The following is a 19,170-nucleotide window of genomic DNA, read 5'->3' as shown; positions in this document are numbered from 1 at the left end:
TTTTCTATGGTGTTTCTTAGTTATTGTCCAACTTTCACATGTCTATGAGGCTACTGAAAATACCAGGGCTTACGTCAGGCGCACCTTAGTCCTCAAACTGAAGCATTTGCTCTTGAACACTAGAGATGTTTTCAGTAACAGATTTGCCTAATGCAATACATATTTTGATTTCTTGACTGCTGCTTCCGTGAGTGTTGTGGATCCAAGCAAAATGAAGTCTTTGATAAATTCAGTCTTTTTTCCATGTGTCATGGTGTGATTTATTGGTCCAGTGGTGAGGATTGTTTTTTTCTTTAGCATTGTGTTGCAGCCCATACTGAAGACTGTGGTCTTTGGTCTTCACCTATATGTATTATTGGTCCTTTCTGCTCACAAAAAGCAAGATTGTATCATTTGTGTATCTCAGGTTGTTAATGAGTCATCCTACAATCCTGATGCCATGTTCTTCTTCAAATAATCCAGTTTCTCGATTATGTGCTCAGCATACAGATTGAATAACTATAGTGAAAGAATATAGCCCTAGTGCACACCTTTCCTGGTTGTAACCTGTTCAGTGTCTGCTTGTTCTGTTTGTGTAACTGCCTCTTGGTCTGTGTTCAGGTTCCTCAAGAGCACAGTAAAGTGTTCTGGAATGCCCAGTCTTCACAATGTTGTCAATACTTTGTTATGAGTCACATAGTAGAATGTTGTTGTTGTTGTTAGGTGCCATCGAGTCGTTGCTGACTCGTAGTGACCCTATACACAAGAGAACGAAACACTGCCTGGTCCTGGGCCAACCTCACAATTGTTGCCACACTTGAGCCCATTGATGCTGCCATTTTGCCAAACCATCTCTCTAGGAGTCTTCCTCTTTTTCTCTGACCCTCCACCTCACCAAACATGATATCCTTCTCCAGTGACTGATGCGAATGAGGGGTACCTTATTCAAGAGTTCTGCATCTGAGCCCCTCTTCCTCATAATCATGAAGAACATTGTCTTCCCCATTCACTCCCTCGGTGCCATTGGTAAGGGACATTTCTCCAGACCACAGGCAACAGAGCCTCTGCTGGCCTGTTCTGCCCTCTCCCTGTCCTTGGAGGTCCCACAGTCAGCTTGGACAGCCAGTCTCAGGAAGCTCAGGTGATCCTGGCTCTACTGGGCACCCTCTAGGGTGACTGACTCATCTTGGTGTGCCCTGTCTGTCCCAGTTGTAGAAATGAAAGGTCTGAAAGCCAAGAAAGCCCTCAGTTCCAGGCAAACCAGGATGCTCGATCACCCCTCCACCCCACACCCAAGGCCAGACATGAGGGAGGCATTGGAACTGCTTCTACACAACTGGTCATGATCTTCCTGTCACCAGAGGAAGAAATGCCTTGTGGGCGTATACTAGCACTGCTCTGTATAGTGAGCAGAACCAACTGTATTCACCCCAAGTACTCCAGGGAGCTCCTGGTAGAGTAGGTGTGGACAGGAAAGATCAGGAGTAGCTTCAACCTAGATCATTAGATGGCCCTAGGAAGCCATGCTTACGGGAGAGATTGGCTTGCCTTGTGAGTCCACCATGAGGCATATTGATCCCAACTCACAGCATACGTCATGTTTCCAATCAATCCCAGCGTCCCAAGCAGACAATTCTAAGGAAACTGGGAAGAGGCCTGGCCACCGGGCCCTACCACATGCTTTCTAAGATTATTACTACTGTGATACTCGTCTGGGGGTAAACAAGACCCATCTATTTGTTGGTGGTTCAAGCTCACCAGCCACTCCTCAGAAACCCTATATAGGGTCACTATGGGTCAGAACTGACTCAACATTATCTTAACAACAACAACAACAACATATTATCTAATAAGGAGTCCTGGAGGTGGACACATTGCGCTGCTAACCACAAAGTCAACAGTTCAAGCCCACCAGGCACTTTGCAGGAGAAAGATGAGGCTTTGTGCTCCTGTAAAGATTTACAGCCTCAGAAACCCTATACAGGGTTACTATGAGTCAGAACCGACTCCACAGCACATCGCCACCAGGTAACTAATGCTGCTGTAACATAAATCCCACAAATGGGTGGATTTAAAGATCAGAAATATATAGCCTCACAGTTCTGGAGGTTACAGTCCAAACGAGGGTCTCAGCTGCGTTGATCCTTTCCTAGTCAGTATTATTGTTGTTGTTAAGAGCCATCAAGTCGATTCTAACTTGATGTGGCCCTGTATACAGCTTCCAAGACTATAAATCTTTGAGCAGAAGCCCTCGTTTTTCTCCTGTGGAGCAGCTGGTGGACTTGAACCACTGACCTTCACTCCTTGTTGGCAGCCCCGGACATTCCTTGGTCCCATGGCGTTCCTTGGCTTGTAGCAGATCCTCACATGACATCTGTCCTCCCCAGTGTTTAGCTCAGGGCCTAAATTGCTCCTTTTGTACCTCAGAAATATTCAATTTAGCACTCATCCTGCTCAGCTGTAAACTAACAAAATACGCTACTTCCAGAGAGGTCCCTCTATTGGTACATACTTGGAGGGCACACAGTTCAATCCACGATGGCCTCTGTTGCTAGTCACCTCAATTGACTATGACTTCCACAATTGTTGTAGCTGTCATGTGCCAGTGAGTCCGTCCCTACTCGTGGTGACTCCCCGTGGCAGAGCAGAGCCCCCACCCCATAGGATTCCTAGGCTGTCTTCTTGGTGGGAGCAGACCACCAGCTTCCACACAATCTCCTGGCTTCTCTCTGTTGGGTACACTGTCAACAGAACCAAGTCAGAGAGTATGTAGATGGCTCACACAGAAAGGACTCAACACACATATTCTATTAAGTACCGTCAGCCAGCAATTCAGCGGCTAATTCCTTCATTTACTCATCTGTCCATATTTGGGTCCATGAGAAAGAGGAAGAGCCCCGATGAGATGCATTGACACAGTGACTGTAGCAATGACAAGCATGACAAGACTTGTGAGGTTGGCACAGGACTGGGCTGTATTTCATCCTATGGCACAGAGGGTCACTATGAGTCACAACCAAGGCTTAATGACACCTGACAGTCCATTTTGAATTACCTGCTCTAGACTTTTCAAGATCGTTTCAGGTTCTATCTTAAAATACAATAAGTCTGTGATTGGATAATATCCATACACCTACAAGGTACACCAATTAATACGCCTGTTAATCAAGGTACATGCCAACCACTAAAGCCAATGATGAAGAAATTGAGGAATTCTACCAACCTTTGCAGAAACAATGGCATCAAACCTAACAACACTTGTGAGGATGGTGCAGGGTAATGTTTTGTTCTGTTGTACATAGGGTTACCATGAGTCAGCACCAGCTCAATGACACCTCAACTCTGACGGTAGTTAGTTACACCTTTCATTTGTTGTTGTTGTTAAGTGTTGTCAAGTCAGTTCTAATCCATAGTCACCCTGTATAGGGTTTTCAAGGAGCGGCTGGTGAGTTTGAACCACCAAACTTGCAGTTAGTTGAAACCGACTTTGCAGTCTAGCACATTAACCCACAATGCCACACCAGGACTCCTTTCATTGTTGTTGTTGTTGTCAGGTGCCATCGAGTCAGAACCAACTCATAGCGATCCCATGCACAGCAGAATGAAACAATGTCCGATCCTGGGCCAACCTCATCACTACTGCCACACTCGATGCCATCAGTGATGCCACCTGGCCAATCCATCTTGTTGGGGGTCTTCCTCTTTTTCTCTGACCCTCCATCTTACCCAGCATGACATCCTTCTCCAGCGACTGTTCCCTCCAGACAATATGTCCAAAGTATGAGAGACGAAGCTTAGCCATCCTAGCCTCCAAGAAGCACTCTGGCTGCACTTCTTCCAAAACAGATCTATTGGTTCTTTTGGCAGTCCATGGCACTTTCAGTATTCTCCTCCAACACCACAACTCAAAGGCATCAATTCTTCTACGATCTTCCTTATTCACTGTCCAGCTTTCGCATCCACATGAGGCTATTGAAAATACCATGTCTTGGGTCCTTTCATACTGTGTGATAAATGCTGGGTATAATGTTAACCCACAAAGAGGCCAACACCACCTAACATGTGGTATATAAGGTTAGGGCACCCAATCAAGAAGAGCCTCCAGTTTGGGAGCAGTAAGTTCATACTCATGGGGGGTGGAGGGCAGCTCAGAAAAGGAGGGTGAGGATGGTTACATAGCCTGAAGAAATGTCACCAGTACCCTTGACATGAACATGAAGAAACTGTTCAATTGGTATATGAACTGCTGTGTATGATATTAACAACAAAAGTTAAATTAAAAAATGTTTAAAAGAAAAGTTCGTTTTCCATAGAAAGTGTATTTTTTCTTATCATCAAGCAGGTGAAGGAAAGAGAACTGGTTGATCAGCTGCAGAGACAGATTTTACACACACAGAGAAAAACACCGGTTCAGCCATTCACCTGAAACATCTCTATGTTTAATTTTAAGAAATAAGATCTGGCCATAAGACACCTTCTGGGAAAGGGATACACAGAATGGATTTGCATAACAAATCAGGAGACAGTGTCGTTTTCAAGGGGCAGAGCTGACACTGAGCAGCTTCTTCCAGGAAAAGCAAGGTTACATCAAGCTGTGATGCCCAGATGGCCATTAGATTTACAGCTATCTGAGAAGGAGCCAAATCCTTTAAAGGGCTGAGTTATGAGGGGTTTCTGGGTATTGATTAGCTGAGAGCACCAACTCTGTGTTCCGCCAGGCGTCAGGGGATGAGAAGCAGAGGAGAGATGGTGGTGGTAACAGTTTTGATGTAGTTTTCAAAGTCACTTCCGAAAAAGAGGATGAGGTAATAGTTGAATATACCAGCAAGGGACATGAGGAACAGGAACAGGATGATGCGTTTCCCAAATATGTAGCCAGGTGTGCTGGGGAAAAAGCAAGAGACACTGATCATGCAGCATTGCTCAACCTAACAAGACACGCTGTGTTTTCACTGCGTGGGATCTAAATGACAGAGCCTACGTTTACTTCACAGGACGCATGACAGTACCCGAGCTATTTGTGAATCATTGAACATGTTTCAAAACTAAATCAAAGGAGCCTGAACCTCAAAGCCCATAGTATTCTGAGCTCTGTTGTCCCGGTTTCTCCGGACTGTCCAGCATCTCTTCTCAGCTCCAGCTCCTGGGAGACACAGAGAGGCGGTCTGCTCATGGTGGGGTCTGTGGGCCATCAGGCATTTGAACTGGAGATTAGAATTACAGCTGGCTCGTTGAGACGCTTTCTAGGGTTGCCTCTGTCAAGGAGCCCTGGATGGCCAGTCCTGGCTTCTGCCCTGGTGGTGCAACGACTAAGTGCTCAGCTGTTAACGCAAAGGTTGTCGGTTCAAACCCACCCAGTGGCTTCATGGGAGCTAGATCTGACGACAATCTGCTCCAGTAAAGATCTAGGAAACCCTGTGAGGCAGTTCTCCTGTTACACCAGGGGGCGCTGTGAGTGGATGATCTATAAGAGTATATATGAGTATATAGTGACACAATAGATGACAGCCTAGGAAACCCTGTGGGGCAGTTCTGCTCTGTCACACAGAACCGACTCAACAGCACCCAATCACAAGGACTTCTGAGTTGTCATAACTGGAGTCCCGAGGTGGTGCAAATGGTTAAGTGCCTGGCTATGGACTGATAGTTTGGAGGTTCGTGTCCACCCAGAGGCACTTAAGAAGATCTACTTCCCAAAGGTCACAACCTTAGAAACCCCTACGAAGCGCAGTTCTCCTCTGACACCGTGAGTCAGAACTGACTTAACAGCAGCTGGTTTGGTCTTTGGGGGTTTTGTGTTCTAACTGATGGTTACAATGAGCCCATAAAGCTGATGGGGTCTACCGAGTGCTACTGTATCTGAGAGTCTCATCTGTCTTCCAGAGGCTGCCTGAGAACCCTCATGGACACTCATGAGAACTGGACACACATTGGGGAGCCCGTTGTGTGTTGTTGCCCTGATTCCAGATCATAGCAAACCCACCTGCCACTCAGGTTTCTCAGGGCTGTAAATCTTTACAGAAGCCAACTGCCACGCTTTCCCCTGAGGAACAGCTAATGGGTTAGAATCACTGACCTTTCAGTTAGCAGCCATGTGCTTTAAGCACTGCATCACTAGGGTTCCTGGCCTCAGTACAGAAAAGATGCTTCAATGCATCAGTGATTACCCCTGCACGCACCCCACGCCGGCAACTCTGAAGAGCAGGCAACTCCATGCCTAGGGAAAGGCATGGAGAGTTTTCCAGAATGAAAGAGAATAAAGAAGATGATTTGGGACCGTGTTGATAAGAGTAAAAATGGCACCGTGGGTGAAAGGATAAGTTAGCAACCCATTAGTGAGGAGAGAAGGAAGAGACAAGAACAAGAGAATTGCTTCTAAGGACTCTTTTTCTTAATCCAGCCCAGTCTTAACCATCTAATGGCCTCATTGAGTTTTGTCTGCTTCCAGGTTCCCCACACTGAATGCTCTTGCCTACCGATCTCCTGGGACACCACTGTTGTTGTCACTGGGAGAAGATACTATCTAAATGGAGAGACCATCAGCCATTAGGAAAGGTGTTGTTGGGGACTTGGGAAACAGACAAGAAAAATGGTGGGCAAAGCTAGCTGAGCGTATAGGGCCTCATCACTTCCATAATATATTACTAGCTCTCAGAGTCCTTCTAGAAACATCAGGAACTCTCGTCTCTAAGGAATGCGTGGCATATTGATTTTCTGAGAATACTGATTTCCCAGCCCACGTGGGACGTCTAATTATCCTTCTGGGGCTTTCTGTCTGCCGCTGGCTATAAACAATGCAGCGGTGACTCACTGCACAGTCTCCATTCATTGCCTCTTACATCTTATTTCCTCAACATTCTTTCCGCAGGTCCCCTGAAGATCTGTTACTCAAGAGAACGTACTGCAAGGTGCGAGCTGCAGTTCTCATTTCTCTAGACAAACAATGCAATGTTTCACACACAGGAGGTCTTGGGAAGCCAGACATAAAAGCTCCTTCAAACCCCAGACTCTCAAGGGTGGGAGGAGAGGGTGTGGGGTTGCAAAGAATGTGCTCAGAGACTTTAAAACATCCTTTGTGAGTCCGGCTCTCTTTGGGACATTATTTTTTTTTTAATAGAGAAAAAGACTCAAGTACCCCAGCTGTTTTCAAAGCCCTCAAAGTTCAGAGAGAGAGGATGGGAGATCCGAGTCAGCACCCCACCCCCACACATAATCCTATTGTTGCAGGTGTTGGGTGCCATTGGGTCAATTCAGACTCATAGCGCCCCCATGTGACAGAGTAGAACTCCCCCCATAGGGATTTTTAGGGTGTAAATCTTTGCAGAAGAAGATCTCCAGGGTTTTATCTCAAGGATTCACTGGGTGGGTTTGAACAACTAAGTTTTGGGTTAGACACAGAGCACTTCACTATTGTGCCAACAGGGCTCCTTACAAGTGTCCCTTTAGAGCCCTAAATGTGACTCTGAACATGGTTTTGGATTGCCACTTTTCCTGTCTGAAATGCATCGTTTTGAGCCTGCCCCAGTCACCTACCTCTGTGTCCTCTCACCCAGATAGCCCACGAAGTACTTTTGTCTCACAAACAGGTACATCATCCCGGCAAAGGCAGCAGGAACTAGGAGGAGGGGCGAAAACCTGTGTTAGTTTAGGAGCTGCTGAGAAATGCTAAACTGACACCATATTTGACAGTCGTTTGGCAGTTAACATGGATCGTGACAGGAAATAGTGGCCAAGGGTCCTGGCAGTGACGGTGGATATTCAATTCAGAAAATGTCTTGGAGTGGGGTGGGGAGGAACTGCTGCTATTGTCGTTTGTCATCAAGTCAATTTCAACCTCATCGTGGCACTGTAGGACAGGGTACAACTGTCCCATAAGGTTTCCTAGGCTTTTATCTTTAGGGAAGCAGACTGCCAGGTATTTCTCTCATGAAACTGCTGGGTGGGTTCGAACCACCAACTTTTTGTTAGCAGCTGAGTGCTTAACCACAATGCTATCAGAACTCCTAAAACAAATAAACCTTAAGAATGTTAATAATATTACCTTCTTCTGGTCTCATGGTATGGTTCACAAAACATTTTCTATTTTCAGATTGGATTGGTTAAGGGACTTTAACCCTGCCAAATGGTGCAGGCAGGATTTGAACCCTCAGCCAGCTCATAGGCTGAGTCTCTCATGGGTCCACTTTCAGCCCTGGGTCTCTAGGAAGAACAATGATGAACCACCACTAAGTTGTGTCTGTCCCAGAAGAGGCCTCCAGGGAAGGAGCTGTCCCTAGCACTTTAGTCTTTTGAGGAACAGTTACCAACAGAGAGCAAATAATCCAAGAGTCATGGTGAGTGTTTTGAGCTGGGAGCAAGGAGGCTTGGTGACCAGTTCCCAAACTGGGGCAGGTCCTTGAACATGTTTTGCATCTGGATAACAGTGTTCCTGCTTATTCAGGATAACAGTGTTCCTATTGACTCAGGCAACAACATTGTAACTTACGAAGGGTAACAACATTCCTACTGATTTAGGGTAACAGTGTTCCTACTAACTCAGGTAATAACATTCCTACTTACGCAATGTAACAGTATACCTACTTACTCAGGGTAACAGTTTCCTGACTTACTTAGAACAAAGTAAGTGTAAATGGTTATGTGCTTGACCACTAACCAAAAGGTTAATGATTTGAATCCACACAGAGGTATCTGAGAAGAAATGCCTTGGAATCTATTCATGATACATCACAGCCATTAAAACCTCTGTGGGACACTGTCACTTTGAAACACATAAATCACCATGAATTCTAATCAAGTCAATCGCAACAGATTTGGTTTTTTGGTTACCTATTCAGGAACAAAAACATGGCATGAAGAAAAACGTGGCATCAGGACTGGAGGAAGACTCATTTACAACCTGCGATATGAAGATGACACACCTCGTTGCTGAAAGTGAAGAGGACTTAAAAATACTTGCTGGTGAAGATCAAAGAGCACAACCTTCAGTATGGATTACATCTCAATGTAAAAAAAAAAAAAAAATCCTCACCACTGAACCAATAAACAACATTCTTAACAGAGAAAAGATTGAAATTGTCAAGGACTTCATTCTTCTCGTATCAACTATCAACACTCATGGAACCAGCAGTCAAGAAATCAAATGACGTATTGCACAGTGAATAAGGAAGACTGAAGAAGACTTGATGCTTTTGAGTTATGGTATTGTAGGAGAATATTGAAAGTGCCATTGGCTGCCAAAAGAACCAACACATCTGTGTTGGAAGAAGTGCAAGCAGAGTGCTCCTTAGAGGTCAGGATGGTCAAACTTCATCTCTCATACTTTGGACATATTGTCAGGAGGGACCAGTCGCTGGAAAAGGATATCATGTTTGGTAAGGAGGAGGGTCAGAAAAACAAGGAAGACCCCAGTGAGATGGATTGGCAAAGTGGCAGCATCAATGGACTCAAGCATGGCAACAATAGTGAGGTTGGCCCAGGACCGGGCAGTGTTTCATTCTGCTGGGCATAAGGTCGCTATGAGTCGACTCAATGGCACCTAACAACAACAACAATAATTCAGGACGTCAGAGTCCTGGTGTGGCAGTGTAGGATAATCACTGGACTGCTAACTGCAAGGTCAGTAGTTCAACTACATCAGTCATTCCTCAAAAACCCTATACAGGGTTTCTATGAGTCAAAATCGACTCAATGGCACTTAACAAAAACAACCTAGGAATTCATAACACCCCACATGTGACAGAGCAGAACTGCTCCATGGAGTCTTCTTGGCTATAATCTTAACAAGAAGGAGTTCTGGTGGCACAATAGTTGTTAAAAAAAAGATCAACAGTTCAAACCCACCAGATGCTCCATCAGAGGAAGATGTGGCTGTCCGCTCCTGTAAATGTTTGCAGCCTCAGAAATCCCGGGGGAACAGTTATACTCTGTTCTATGGGGTTGCTGTGAGTTGGAATCAACTCAATGGCAACAGATTTTTATTTGGTTTGGGCAATCTTAATAGAAGCAGATCACCAGGACTTTTCTTCTGTGGCACCTCTGGGTGGGTTTGAACCACCAACCTTTAGGTTAGTAGTCAAGCACAAAATGCCTGACTCCCTTGGTCACTGTGAGTCTGAATCAAAGGCAACTGACAACACCACTTAGCAATGCCGTGAGGGTGAAACAGAACCATGGCTGTAAGATAATTTTTCAAACTTCCAAACTGAATTACTTTCTAAGCCATGGTAGGCACTGTAGAATAAACACTAGACTGTAACCACAAGGTCAGCAGTTCAAACCCACCAGCCACTCTCAGAAACCATACAGAGGTTCGCTATGAGTCGGACCGACTCAACGGCACACAACATCAAATGAACTAATGTGTCAGGAACTGCCTCGGCCGCTTTGGGTACTTGAGTCTCCAAGCTTTACAGGGAGCTGGTTGAGTACATTACTGTTACCTTTCAACCTGTAGGGTATTCTGTAGGGACATTCAGGCCCAATGAAGTCAACCTGCCGGAGTCACCCACCAAATCAAAAGGTCCAAGAGAACAGTCATCTATTCCTTGCCAGAGTCTCTGTGCCTGGCAGAATACCTGGCACAGAGGTGGAATTCTATAAACATTTGTAGCATAGTGGATTATGAGCTGGTCTGATAACTGCAAGGTCAATAGTTCAAATCTGCGAGTCGCTCCGAGGGAGAAAGATGAGAAAGATACAGGGTTGTTATGAGTCAGAACTGATTCAATGGGACACATCCACCACCAACCAATGAATGAGTGAAAGGAGGTGGCCAAAGGAAGAGCTGGAATTTGAGACCTATCTGATTTCAGGTCTATCTGATTCAAAACTTCACTACCATCAGCACTATTCATACTAACATTCACTGGGATTACAGTGTGAGGTTGGGCCATATGAAAATGCTTGTTTTGTGGGTGACAGAGAGTCAGACCGTTTTATATGGTTCAATCTGGCAGGTGCCAAGCCCATGTTGGCGCCACACTAGCTCACTTGACTGTCATGGAAACACTATCAAGTGGATGGTTGTTCTTTTTGCCACCTAGGCAATCCCGACTCAAGGTGGCCCTGTGTGACAAAGTAGAACTGCCCACAGAGTTTTCTAGGCTCCAACATTACCAAAGCTGCCAACGGGCATTTCTCCCACGTAACTGGCTGGGTTTGAACCACCAACCAGGCACTTCAGCATTGCACCACCAGGCCTACATTACAACTCTAGATTCATCTACATCAACTGTCATCTAAGAAATGAAAGGAATCATAACTTCTAGTTCAACTGGAGTTTGACTTGTTGCTCAGGTAATGCCAGACATGTCTCTGGCATATGTAAGTCATGGTTGTTATAGATGTTGTTGTTAAATGCCATCAAGTCAGTTCCGACTCATAGCAACCCTGCGTAGGGCTTCCGAGACTGTAAATCTTTACAGGAGCAGAAAGCCTCATCTTTCTCCTTCTGAGTTGGGGAAGAAATTGGGAAATAAACGGTGAGCTCACTGGCAGTCTTATGCAACACAGAATGAGGCCACAGGATGTTCCTGAAGTGACTTCTGCTGTCTGTCCCTCCATCACTGTGCCTCATCTGTTTCTTGGTGGTGCTTCTCATCCCTTCATCTTCTTTCTGGTGGTCCCTCTTCACAGCTGACTATGTGCTTCAAAGTGTCTGACTTGTGTATCATTGTGCATCGACTTGGCACATAGTAGATATTCCATATGCATTTATGACAGAAATTAATAAAGAACATTCATATCTAATGAATCCTAGTGGCTCAACAGTTAAGCACTCAGTTGCTAATCAAAAGGTCAGCAGTTCAAGCCTACCCAGCCTCTCTACAGTAGAAGGACCTGGTGATCTGCTCTCATAAGAATGGCAACCTAGAAAGCTCTGTGGGGTACTTCTGTTCCATCACATTGGATTGCTAGGGGTCAGAATGAATGATACAGAACCCAACAACAACAACAATATTCATTTCTATAATACAACATAGTTGTTGTTGTTAAGTGCCGTTGAGTCGGTTCCGACCCATAGCGACCCTGTACAGGGTTTCCGAGGGTGTAAATCTTTACGGGAGTAGAAAGCCTGATCTTTCTCCTGCGGAGCAGCTGGTAGTTTCGAACCGCTGACCTTAAGGTTCGCAGCCCGATTCGTAACCACTACGCTACCAGAGCTCCCTTATAGGATGGAAATATATTGTGTTATGAGAAAGATGAGGCTGTGTGCTCCTGTAAAGATTTGCAGTCTCTGAAACCTTATTGACCAGTCCACTCTGCTCTATGGGGTCACCATAAATCCCTAGTCTTTTAGTTAAGTGCTCTCAATTGGTTCCGACCCATAGCGACCCTGTATAGCGTTTCCAAGGAGCAGCTGGTGATTTTGCCGACCTTGTGATTCAAACCGACCTTGTGGTGGACTGCTTATCTTATAACCACCCTCCCCCCAGGACCCCAGTGGGTACTAGAGTTTGTATTCCATTCCATTGCATTGTATTGTACTAAAATAATATGGAGGCCTAGTGTGGCACTGTAGAATACGCACTGGACTATTAACCTCAAGGTCAGTAGTTCAAACCCAGTAGTTCCTAGACTGACTCAGTGGCACTTAACAGCAACAACTGTATAGTATGTATAGAAAACAATGCTTGTGAAAAATCCAGGAATTAGAGACAAATGTTCTGGTCTTCCCACAATGCACTAGCTGAGTGACCTTAAAGAAGTTACTTTACCTCCTTGTACCAAAGTTTCTTCAAGGGTGATTACAAAAACACTATCATCAGGCTGATTCAGATTCACAGCGACCCTATAGAGAAGACAGCCAAGTCTTTCTTCCGTGTACTCTGGTATTTGCTGTTGTTAAGTGCTGTCGAGTTGGAGCTGACTCATAACAACACTGTATAGCGTTTCTGGGGTTTTAAATCTTCGTGGGAGCAGGAAACCATTTTTCTCATGTCGAGCCACTGGTAGGATCAAACCGCAGACCTTGTGGTTCATAGTTCAGTGTTTATCGTATGGGGCCCCATACTCTCTATGATGGTGATGGTGGTGTGCCATGGAGTCAGTTCCAACTCATAGTGACCCTGTACAGGGTTTCCGAGGCTGTAAATCTTTACGGGAGCAGAAAGCCTCATCTTTCTCCCGCAGAATGGCTGGTAGTTTCGAACTGCTGACCTTGAGGTTAGCAGCCTGACTCATAACCACTACGTTACTATCTTATCTTATAGAATTGAGTATTGTTGTTGCCGCAGACCTGCGTCATGGAATTTCTGAGGCTGTAAATCTTTGAGAAGCAGACAGCCTCATCTTTCTCCCAAGGAACGGCTGGTGGGTTTGAACCTATCCTGCTTCATCGGATGGGCAGAAGAGGGAAAACACTGAACAACTCCCTCGGGGCTGTCAGAGACCCCAGTGTGGAACCCGTGAGGTGGTCACAAGGCACCACCAGACACAGCGCCCATGGCGACCAAACCTTTCAGGGGCTCAACCGTGAAAAAAGGCCTAACATCTTGACACTGCTTCTGTTTCATTTTATCTCCAGAGTCGGCCTCTTCTTCCCGCTTCTGAAATCAGTGCAGTCGGTAACCCAGGGAAGCTGGGGACCTGGAGCCCAGTCCCTGACCCCGTAGAAGGTCACTACTATGGACGTTTATGAGCCACAAAACCAAGCAACAGAGCCCAAAAGAGCTCCCATTTATAATGCCCTTGGATCTGAACTCTCAGTGCTTAAGGATTCTGAGTCACACTTAGCCTGAAGCTACAGCTTGTCAGCGCTCAGCTATCAAGCGGCCACCCGGGAGCAGGCATTAATGATGCATTTTTGCAGGCGACCTGCACCGGTACCCGCGTGCCTGCATCCCAGCCTCTCCGGGGCTGCACGTTGAAGCTGGAGGTCAGGCCAAACCTTTCAAACTAAAAGCTTGCCCTCTGACCCGCCATAAGATGCATGCACGGTAGAAAAAGAATAGACAGAGAAAATCCTGAATTACCTTGGCTGCACAGTAGCCCAGCACACCAGAGCACAGCGAGGAATGTGGGGTATGCATCCACGCAGTTTTGGCTGTAGAACAAATACATAAATGCATAAGGCTCTAGAATAAAAAATTAAGGAGACAATGTGAATAGTGAGTGGTTTGCAACACCCCATGGCACGCTGTCGCCGTGCAGATGGTATGGGCCCCATTGCTAATTCCACTTCCATTTACCCAGGAAGACATGGCATCCCGTCCCCGCGCACCCCCCATGGGGACAGACACGCGTGAACACATGTCTCAGCTCCATGCACTCTGTTCGCACTGTGCGGCCCATGGCAGATGCTGTGCCTTGATGCGTCGTCTTTGGCAGGGCTCCTGATCCTTACTGTGTCCATGTGCTTCTTGGGACTGAAAAGTCAGCTATACAAACAAGAGGGCAGCAGTGATGCTGGGGCGGAGGCACAGTCTAAGGAAGAGTCCAAGGAAATGGTGAGGTGATTGAATTCTTGCCTTCCATATTGGGAATCCGGAGTCCTTGTGTGGTGCTGTATAGTAAGCACTGGACTGTTAACAGTAAGGTCAGTGGTTCAAAACAACCTGCCACTCCTTGGAAACCCGACATAGGGTTTCTATGAGTCAGAACCAACTCACTGGCACTTAACAACAACAACAACACAGGACTTCCAGGTTTGATTCCAAACCAAGGCACCTCATGCCCAACCATGGAGGATGACATGTAGTCAAGGTACTAAGCAGGTTTCAGGGAATGTCCAGAGTAAGATGGCATAGGAAGAAAGACCTGGAGATCTACTTCCAACACATCAGCCAATTAACACATTAGTAATCATAGTCTCAGGGTCCACCAAGGTCACCGGGCATAACACTGTCCACAAACACAATGCTCTTCATTCTACATTGGTGAGTAATGACTGGGGATTTAGAATATCATAAAGAACCAACCAAAGTGCAACCACTGGACTCCCCCTGCCCAGAGGAAAGAAGGTCAATTAAACTCAAAGGCAATCAGAAACAATTAGTTCAATGAATGAATAGACCATGAGGCGAGAAGAAATAGATGGTGCCTAGCCACCGCTACCAACTGCTCTGAAGGTTTCAAATGAGAAGTTCCTGGTTAGAGTGGAGAAAAATGTGTAACAAAACTCAAAATCTTAAAAAAAAGCCAGGCTAACTAGTCAGACAGAGACTGGGGCAAGCCAGAAACAATGGTCCTTCGTCACCATTCAGACCTGGAACTGAACTTACCCCCGTGGCTCAGTTTTCATCCAACCAGTAGACGGGTCTATCAGGGGGGAAATAACACAGGATGTATGCACGCCTCAGAACCATCAGCCATCTGAGATCAAAGGAGTAGCACTCATCCAAGCACAGAATTCAGAAGGATTAGGAAAGGAGAAGTGGAAACAGGGAACCCAGGGATAAGTGGGCGAAGTCAGATTACAATGTGGTGGTTGTTGTTGTTGTTAGGTGCTGCTGAGTTCGTTCCACCTCACAGTGACCCTGTGCACAACAGAACAAAGCGCTGCCCCGTCCTACGCCGTCCTCACAACTCTTGTTACGTTTGAGCTCATTGTTGCTGCCACTGTGCCAATCCATCTAGTTGGGGGTCTTCCTGTTTGTCACTGATCCTCCACTCTACAAAGCACGATGTTCTTCTCCAAGGACTGATCCCTCCTGTTAATATGTCTGGCCATCCTGGCTTCTAAGGAGCCTTCTGGATGTACTTCTTCCAACACGATTTGTTTATTCTTCTGACAGTCCATGGTACTTCCAATATTCTTCTCTAACACCATATATCAAATGCATCAATTCTTTAATGGCCTTTCTTATTCACTTTCTCATGTATATGAGGTTATTGAAAATACCATGAGCATTTTCATGGGTCCGGCGCACCTTAGTCCGCAAACTGACATCTTTGTTCTTCAACATTTTAAAGAGGTCTTGTGCAGCAGATGTCATATCGAGATGAAGAAAAATATGTACGAATTGCTGAATGGAAAACTGACCTGTTCCGTCAACCTTCACCCAAGTCACAATAAAAAGTTAAAAACAAAAACTCTATGGATCAAAAAACAAACAAACAAACAAACAAAAACTCTATGGATCACAACTGTCTGATCTGCAACCAATCATGGGCACAGGACTAGGCGACATTTGGGTCACCATGGGTCAGGGGTCACAACATAACAAGGAAATCTTGATTTCACATGCAGAATTCAGCCCAGACCTATAGGTCAAGTTAAGGACCTTCCAGCATTTAAGACACCAGGGTCAGTTCAGAAAACCTGGTGTTGAGAGTGTTCTCTTGCTGAGCAAATGATGACTGGGATGCAAAGTCCAGCCCTCACCCCTGTTAAAGCCCCTTACAGGATCCCGGGCACCAAGCCAGTGTTCTTTACCCATTGTCTCCTTTGAAAGCACAAACCCATGAATCCAGTGAGCTCAAACTGCACTCCATCCTTCCCCTGGTGTTTTTGTTCTTGTTAAGTGCTGTTGTGTCGATTCTGGCCCGTAGCAACCCTGTACAAGGTTTCCAAAAATCAACTAGTGGGTTTCAACCACCCACTTTGTGATTCCAACTCCAGTGCTGATCCTACAGAGCCACATCGCAAGTTGGCAAATGTAGTCGTGGAGAAATGAAGGGAAAGCGGGCAGCTGATGGAACACAGCAGTGAGACGATTCCCCGCCAGTTCTCCCTGAACCTCATAGAACAGAGACCAACAGTTGTCAATGAGTCGACTCTAACTCATGGTGCCCCTGTGTGTGTCAGAGTAGAACTGTGCTCCACAGGGTTCTCAGTGGATAAGTTTTCATAAGTAGATTCCACTCATGGTGCCTCGTGTGTGTGTCAGAGTAGAACTGTGCTCACAGGGTTCTCAGTGGATGATTTTTCATAAGTGGATTCCACTCATGGTGCCCCGTGTGTGTCAGAGTAGAACTATGCTCCACAGGGTTCTCAGTGGATGAGTTTTCATAAGTAGATTCCACTCATGGTGCCCCTGTGTGTGTCAGAGGAGAACTGTGCCCCACAGGGCTCTCAGTGGATGATTTTTCATAAGTAGATTCCACTCATGGTGCTCTCATGTGTGTGAGAGTAGAACTGTGCCCCACAGGGTTCTCAGTGGATGATTTTTCATAAGTAGATTCCACTCATGGTGCCCCGTGTGGTCTGAGTAGAACTGTGCTCCATACAGTTTTCAGTAGCTGTGTATTTCCCCAGTCGATTACCAGGCCTTTCTTCTGAGGTGCCTGTGGGTGGACTGAAATCTCTAACCTTTAATTTAGCAACTGAGACAGTTCACTACCCATTTGTACCACCGTGTTAACAGTCACCATTGAATAGTGCCAGACCCCATATGCTGGTATGTCAGTGGAGAACTCTGTTCCATAGAGTGTTCAGCAGCTAACTTTTTTGCCAGACCTTTCTTTTGAGGTGCCCCTGAGTGAACTCAAACCTTCAACCTTTTCATTCTCACCACTCAGGGGCTCCCATTTTGAAAACAGCCAGTACCCATATAAGATCAAGGACAGACAAGAAAGCTTGTTGGTGAATGGGGAGGGAGCCTGTCCAAACGAGACCCTTGAGTCAGTTGAGTTCACCAGAGGTCAACAACATGCCCACTAGATTTGGGTCTTCTTCCCCAATAGCATCTCCAGAGCAGGCAGGGACCTCAGGACCTGCCTTCAGTTTCAACTCGTCCCTGTATTTGTTTATGATTCTAAACATACTTTTCTGGGGTAACAACTACTTCCCCTTTCCCAAGGATCTATGATGGCACTTAACAACAACAACAACAATATGAAGACATCAATGTTGTCTCCATGGAGTGAAGCTCTGGCAGGTTTCTTTCCACTGGTCACAGCCACAGAGAAGCAGGCAAACTGTTGGTGGCTGAAACTCTCTATTCAAATACAAGCCACATCGAGGAAATAAGGTTTGGGAATGACACACCTTTAATGTGCATCCCAAGCACCTCCCATTTCCATCCCTAGGATGTTCAGGTGTTTTGGGGGGAGTTTTTTTTTGACAGCCTTGTGATTTAAGAGCAAAGAAAGAAAGCCGCCGGAAAGGTGATTGCACAATCTTGCTGTTTGTTCTGCTTTTGTTCTGGTTGTCCAAGGACACCTGACGTTTTGAAACGGACTGGTATCACCTTCACACTTCCACCAAGGAGAGAGTGAGGGTTGGGGGGAAAGGGGTGCCTGAAGGCTGCTGCCTCTTGCTTCTGTAGCTGGCGATGAGTAATGGCTAGGTTTTGTGGTGGTACCTTAGGACTAACCCCACAGGAAACTGGTCAACTTACCCAAACTGAATGTCTGCCTCAGATTATTTCTGGAGCAAGCCGGAGCTGTGGAGGCTGCCTTCCTCCCCCATAGCCCCACTTCCTCTGTCTTAGCACCAACATTTGCTAAAATCATGAAGGCTATCCAGACCAGGAGACATGGCACCCTGAGGAGGTTTTAACTCCTGGGAGGAGGTTCTGAGCCCAGGCCCCGGCCGTCCTGCTGCCTCCCCCCACTCTGTTAGTCAGCAGTGACAGGGTTGGACTCACTTGGCAGTGTAGACCCTCTCAAATGCCAGGGTTCCCGTCCTCTGGAAGCTCCGCCCATTCTGGGTCTTGCTCTCATGCTCCACTTTGTGCGCAAAGAATCCTGTCCGAGGGAAATATTTGGATTTGGTGATTCACGGGCATGTTTGGGAGCCTGGGTTAGGCCATTGTTTTTACCAGGATGTTAACTGTTTCTCTGACTTTACCTCAGAATGATACTCAACATCCTCAGACAGAAGTCACTCAGAAAGAAATTCAGTCATCAGGGCCATCGGTTGCTCACTGTGTATGGTGTGGGGACTGTCAGCATGAGCAAGACACTGACCCCACTGTCCTGGGTCCTATGGTGTAAGGGAAGAAACCAGTAACAAGAGGCTACCCTACTGAGAGTACACGGAAAGAGTTCAGGGCATAGTGGAACACCAAAAGAGTAAGGTGAGGTATAGGTGACAGAAGATTTCCTAGAGGAAGTGACACTTAAAATAGATATGGGGGATATATATATGTAATTGTTGTGGTTAAGTGCCATTGAGTCCGTTCCAACTCATAGTGACACTGTATAGGGTTTCCGTGGAGCAGCTGGTGGGTTTGAACCACCGACATTTCATTAGCAGTCCAGTGCTTATCCTACAGCATCACATTAGGACTACACACACACACACAC

At 46.1% G+C, this 19,170-nt stretch overlaps 1 protein-coding gene across 1 annotated transcript in view; it reads right to left on the bottom strand.

Moving 5' to 3' along the window:
• Window positions 1–4,676: 4,676 nt before the first annotated feature.
• The window catches only part of ALOX5AP (arachidonate 5-lipoxygenase-activating protein), a 29,653-nt gene continuing 15,159 nt past the window's right edge, over window positions 4,677–19,170 (bottom strand). Inside the window, exons 2-5 of the mRNA XM_006831947.1 lie at window positions 18,510–18,609; window positions 13,953–14,023; window positions 7,513–7,594; window positions 4,677–4,863 (exon numbers count right to left, since the gene is read on the bottom strand). Of these exons, the coding sequence (XP_006832010.1) occupies window positions 4,701–4,863; window positions 7,513–7,594; window positions 13,953–14,023; window positions 18,510–18,609 (416 nt within the window). The 3' untranslated portion in view covers window positions 4,677–4,700. The remainder of the gene's footprint in view (window positions 4,864–7,512; window positions 7,595–13,952; window positions 14,024–18,509; window positions 18,610–19,170) is intronic.

Source organism: Chrysochloris asiatica, unplaced genomic scaffold (assembly GCF_000296735.1).
Source record: "Chrysochloris asiatica unplaced genomic scaffold, ChrAsi1.0 scaffold00005, whole genome shotgun sequence".
Taxonomy (NCBI): domain Eukaryota; kingdom Metazoa; phylum Chordata; class Mammalia; order Afrosoricida; family Chrysochloridae; genus Chrysochloris; species Chrysochloris asiatica.
Note: the sequence above shows the minus strand (reverse complement) of the source record. Positions and strands in the feature narration are given on the sequence as shown.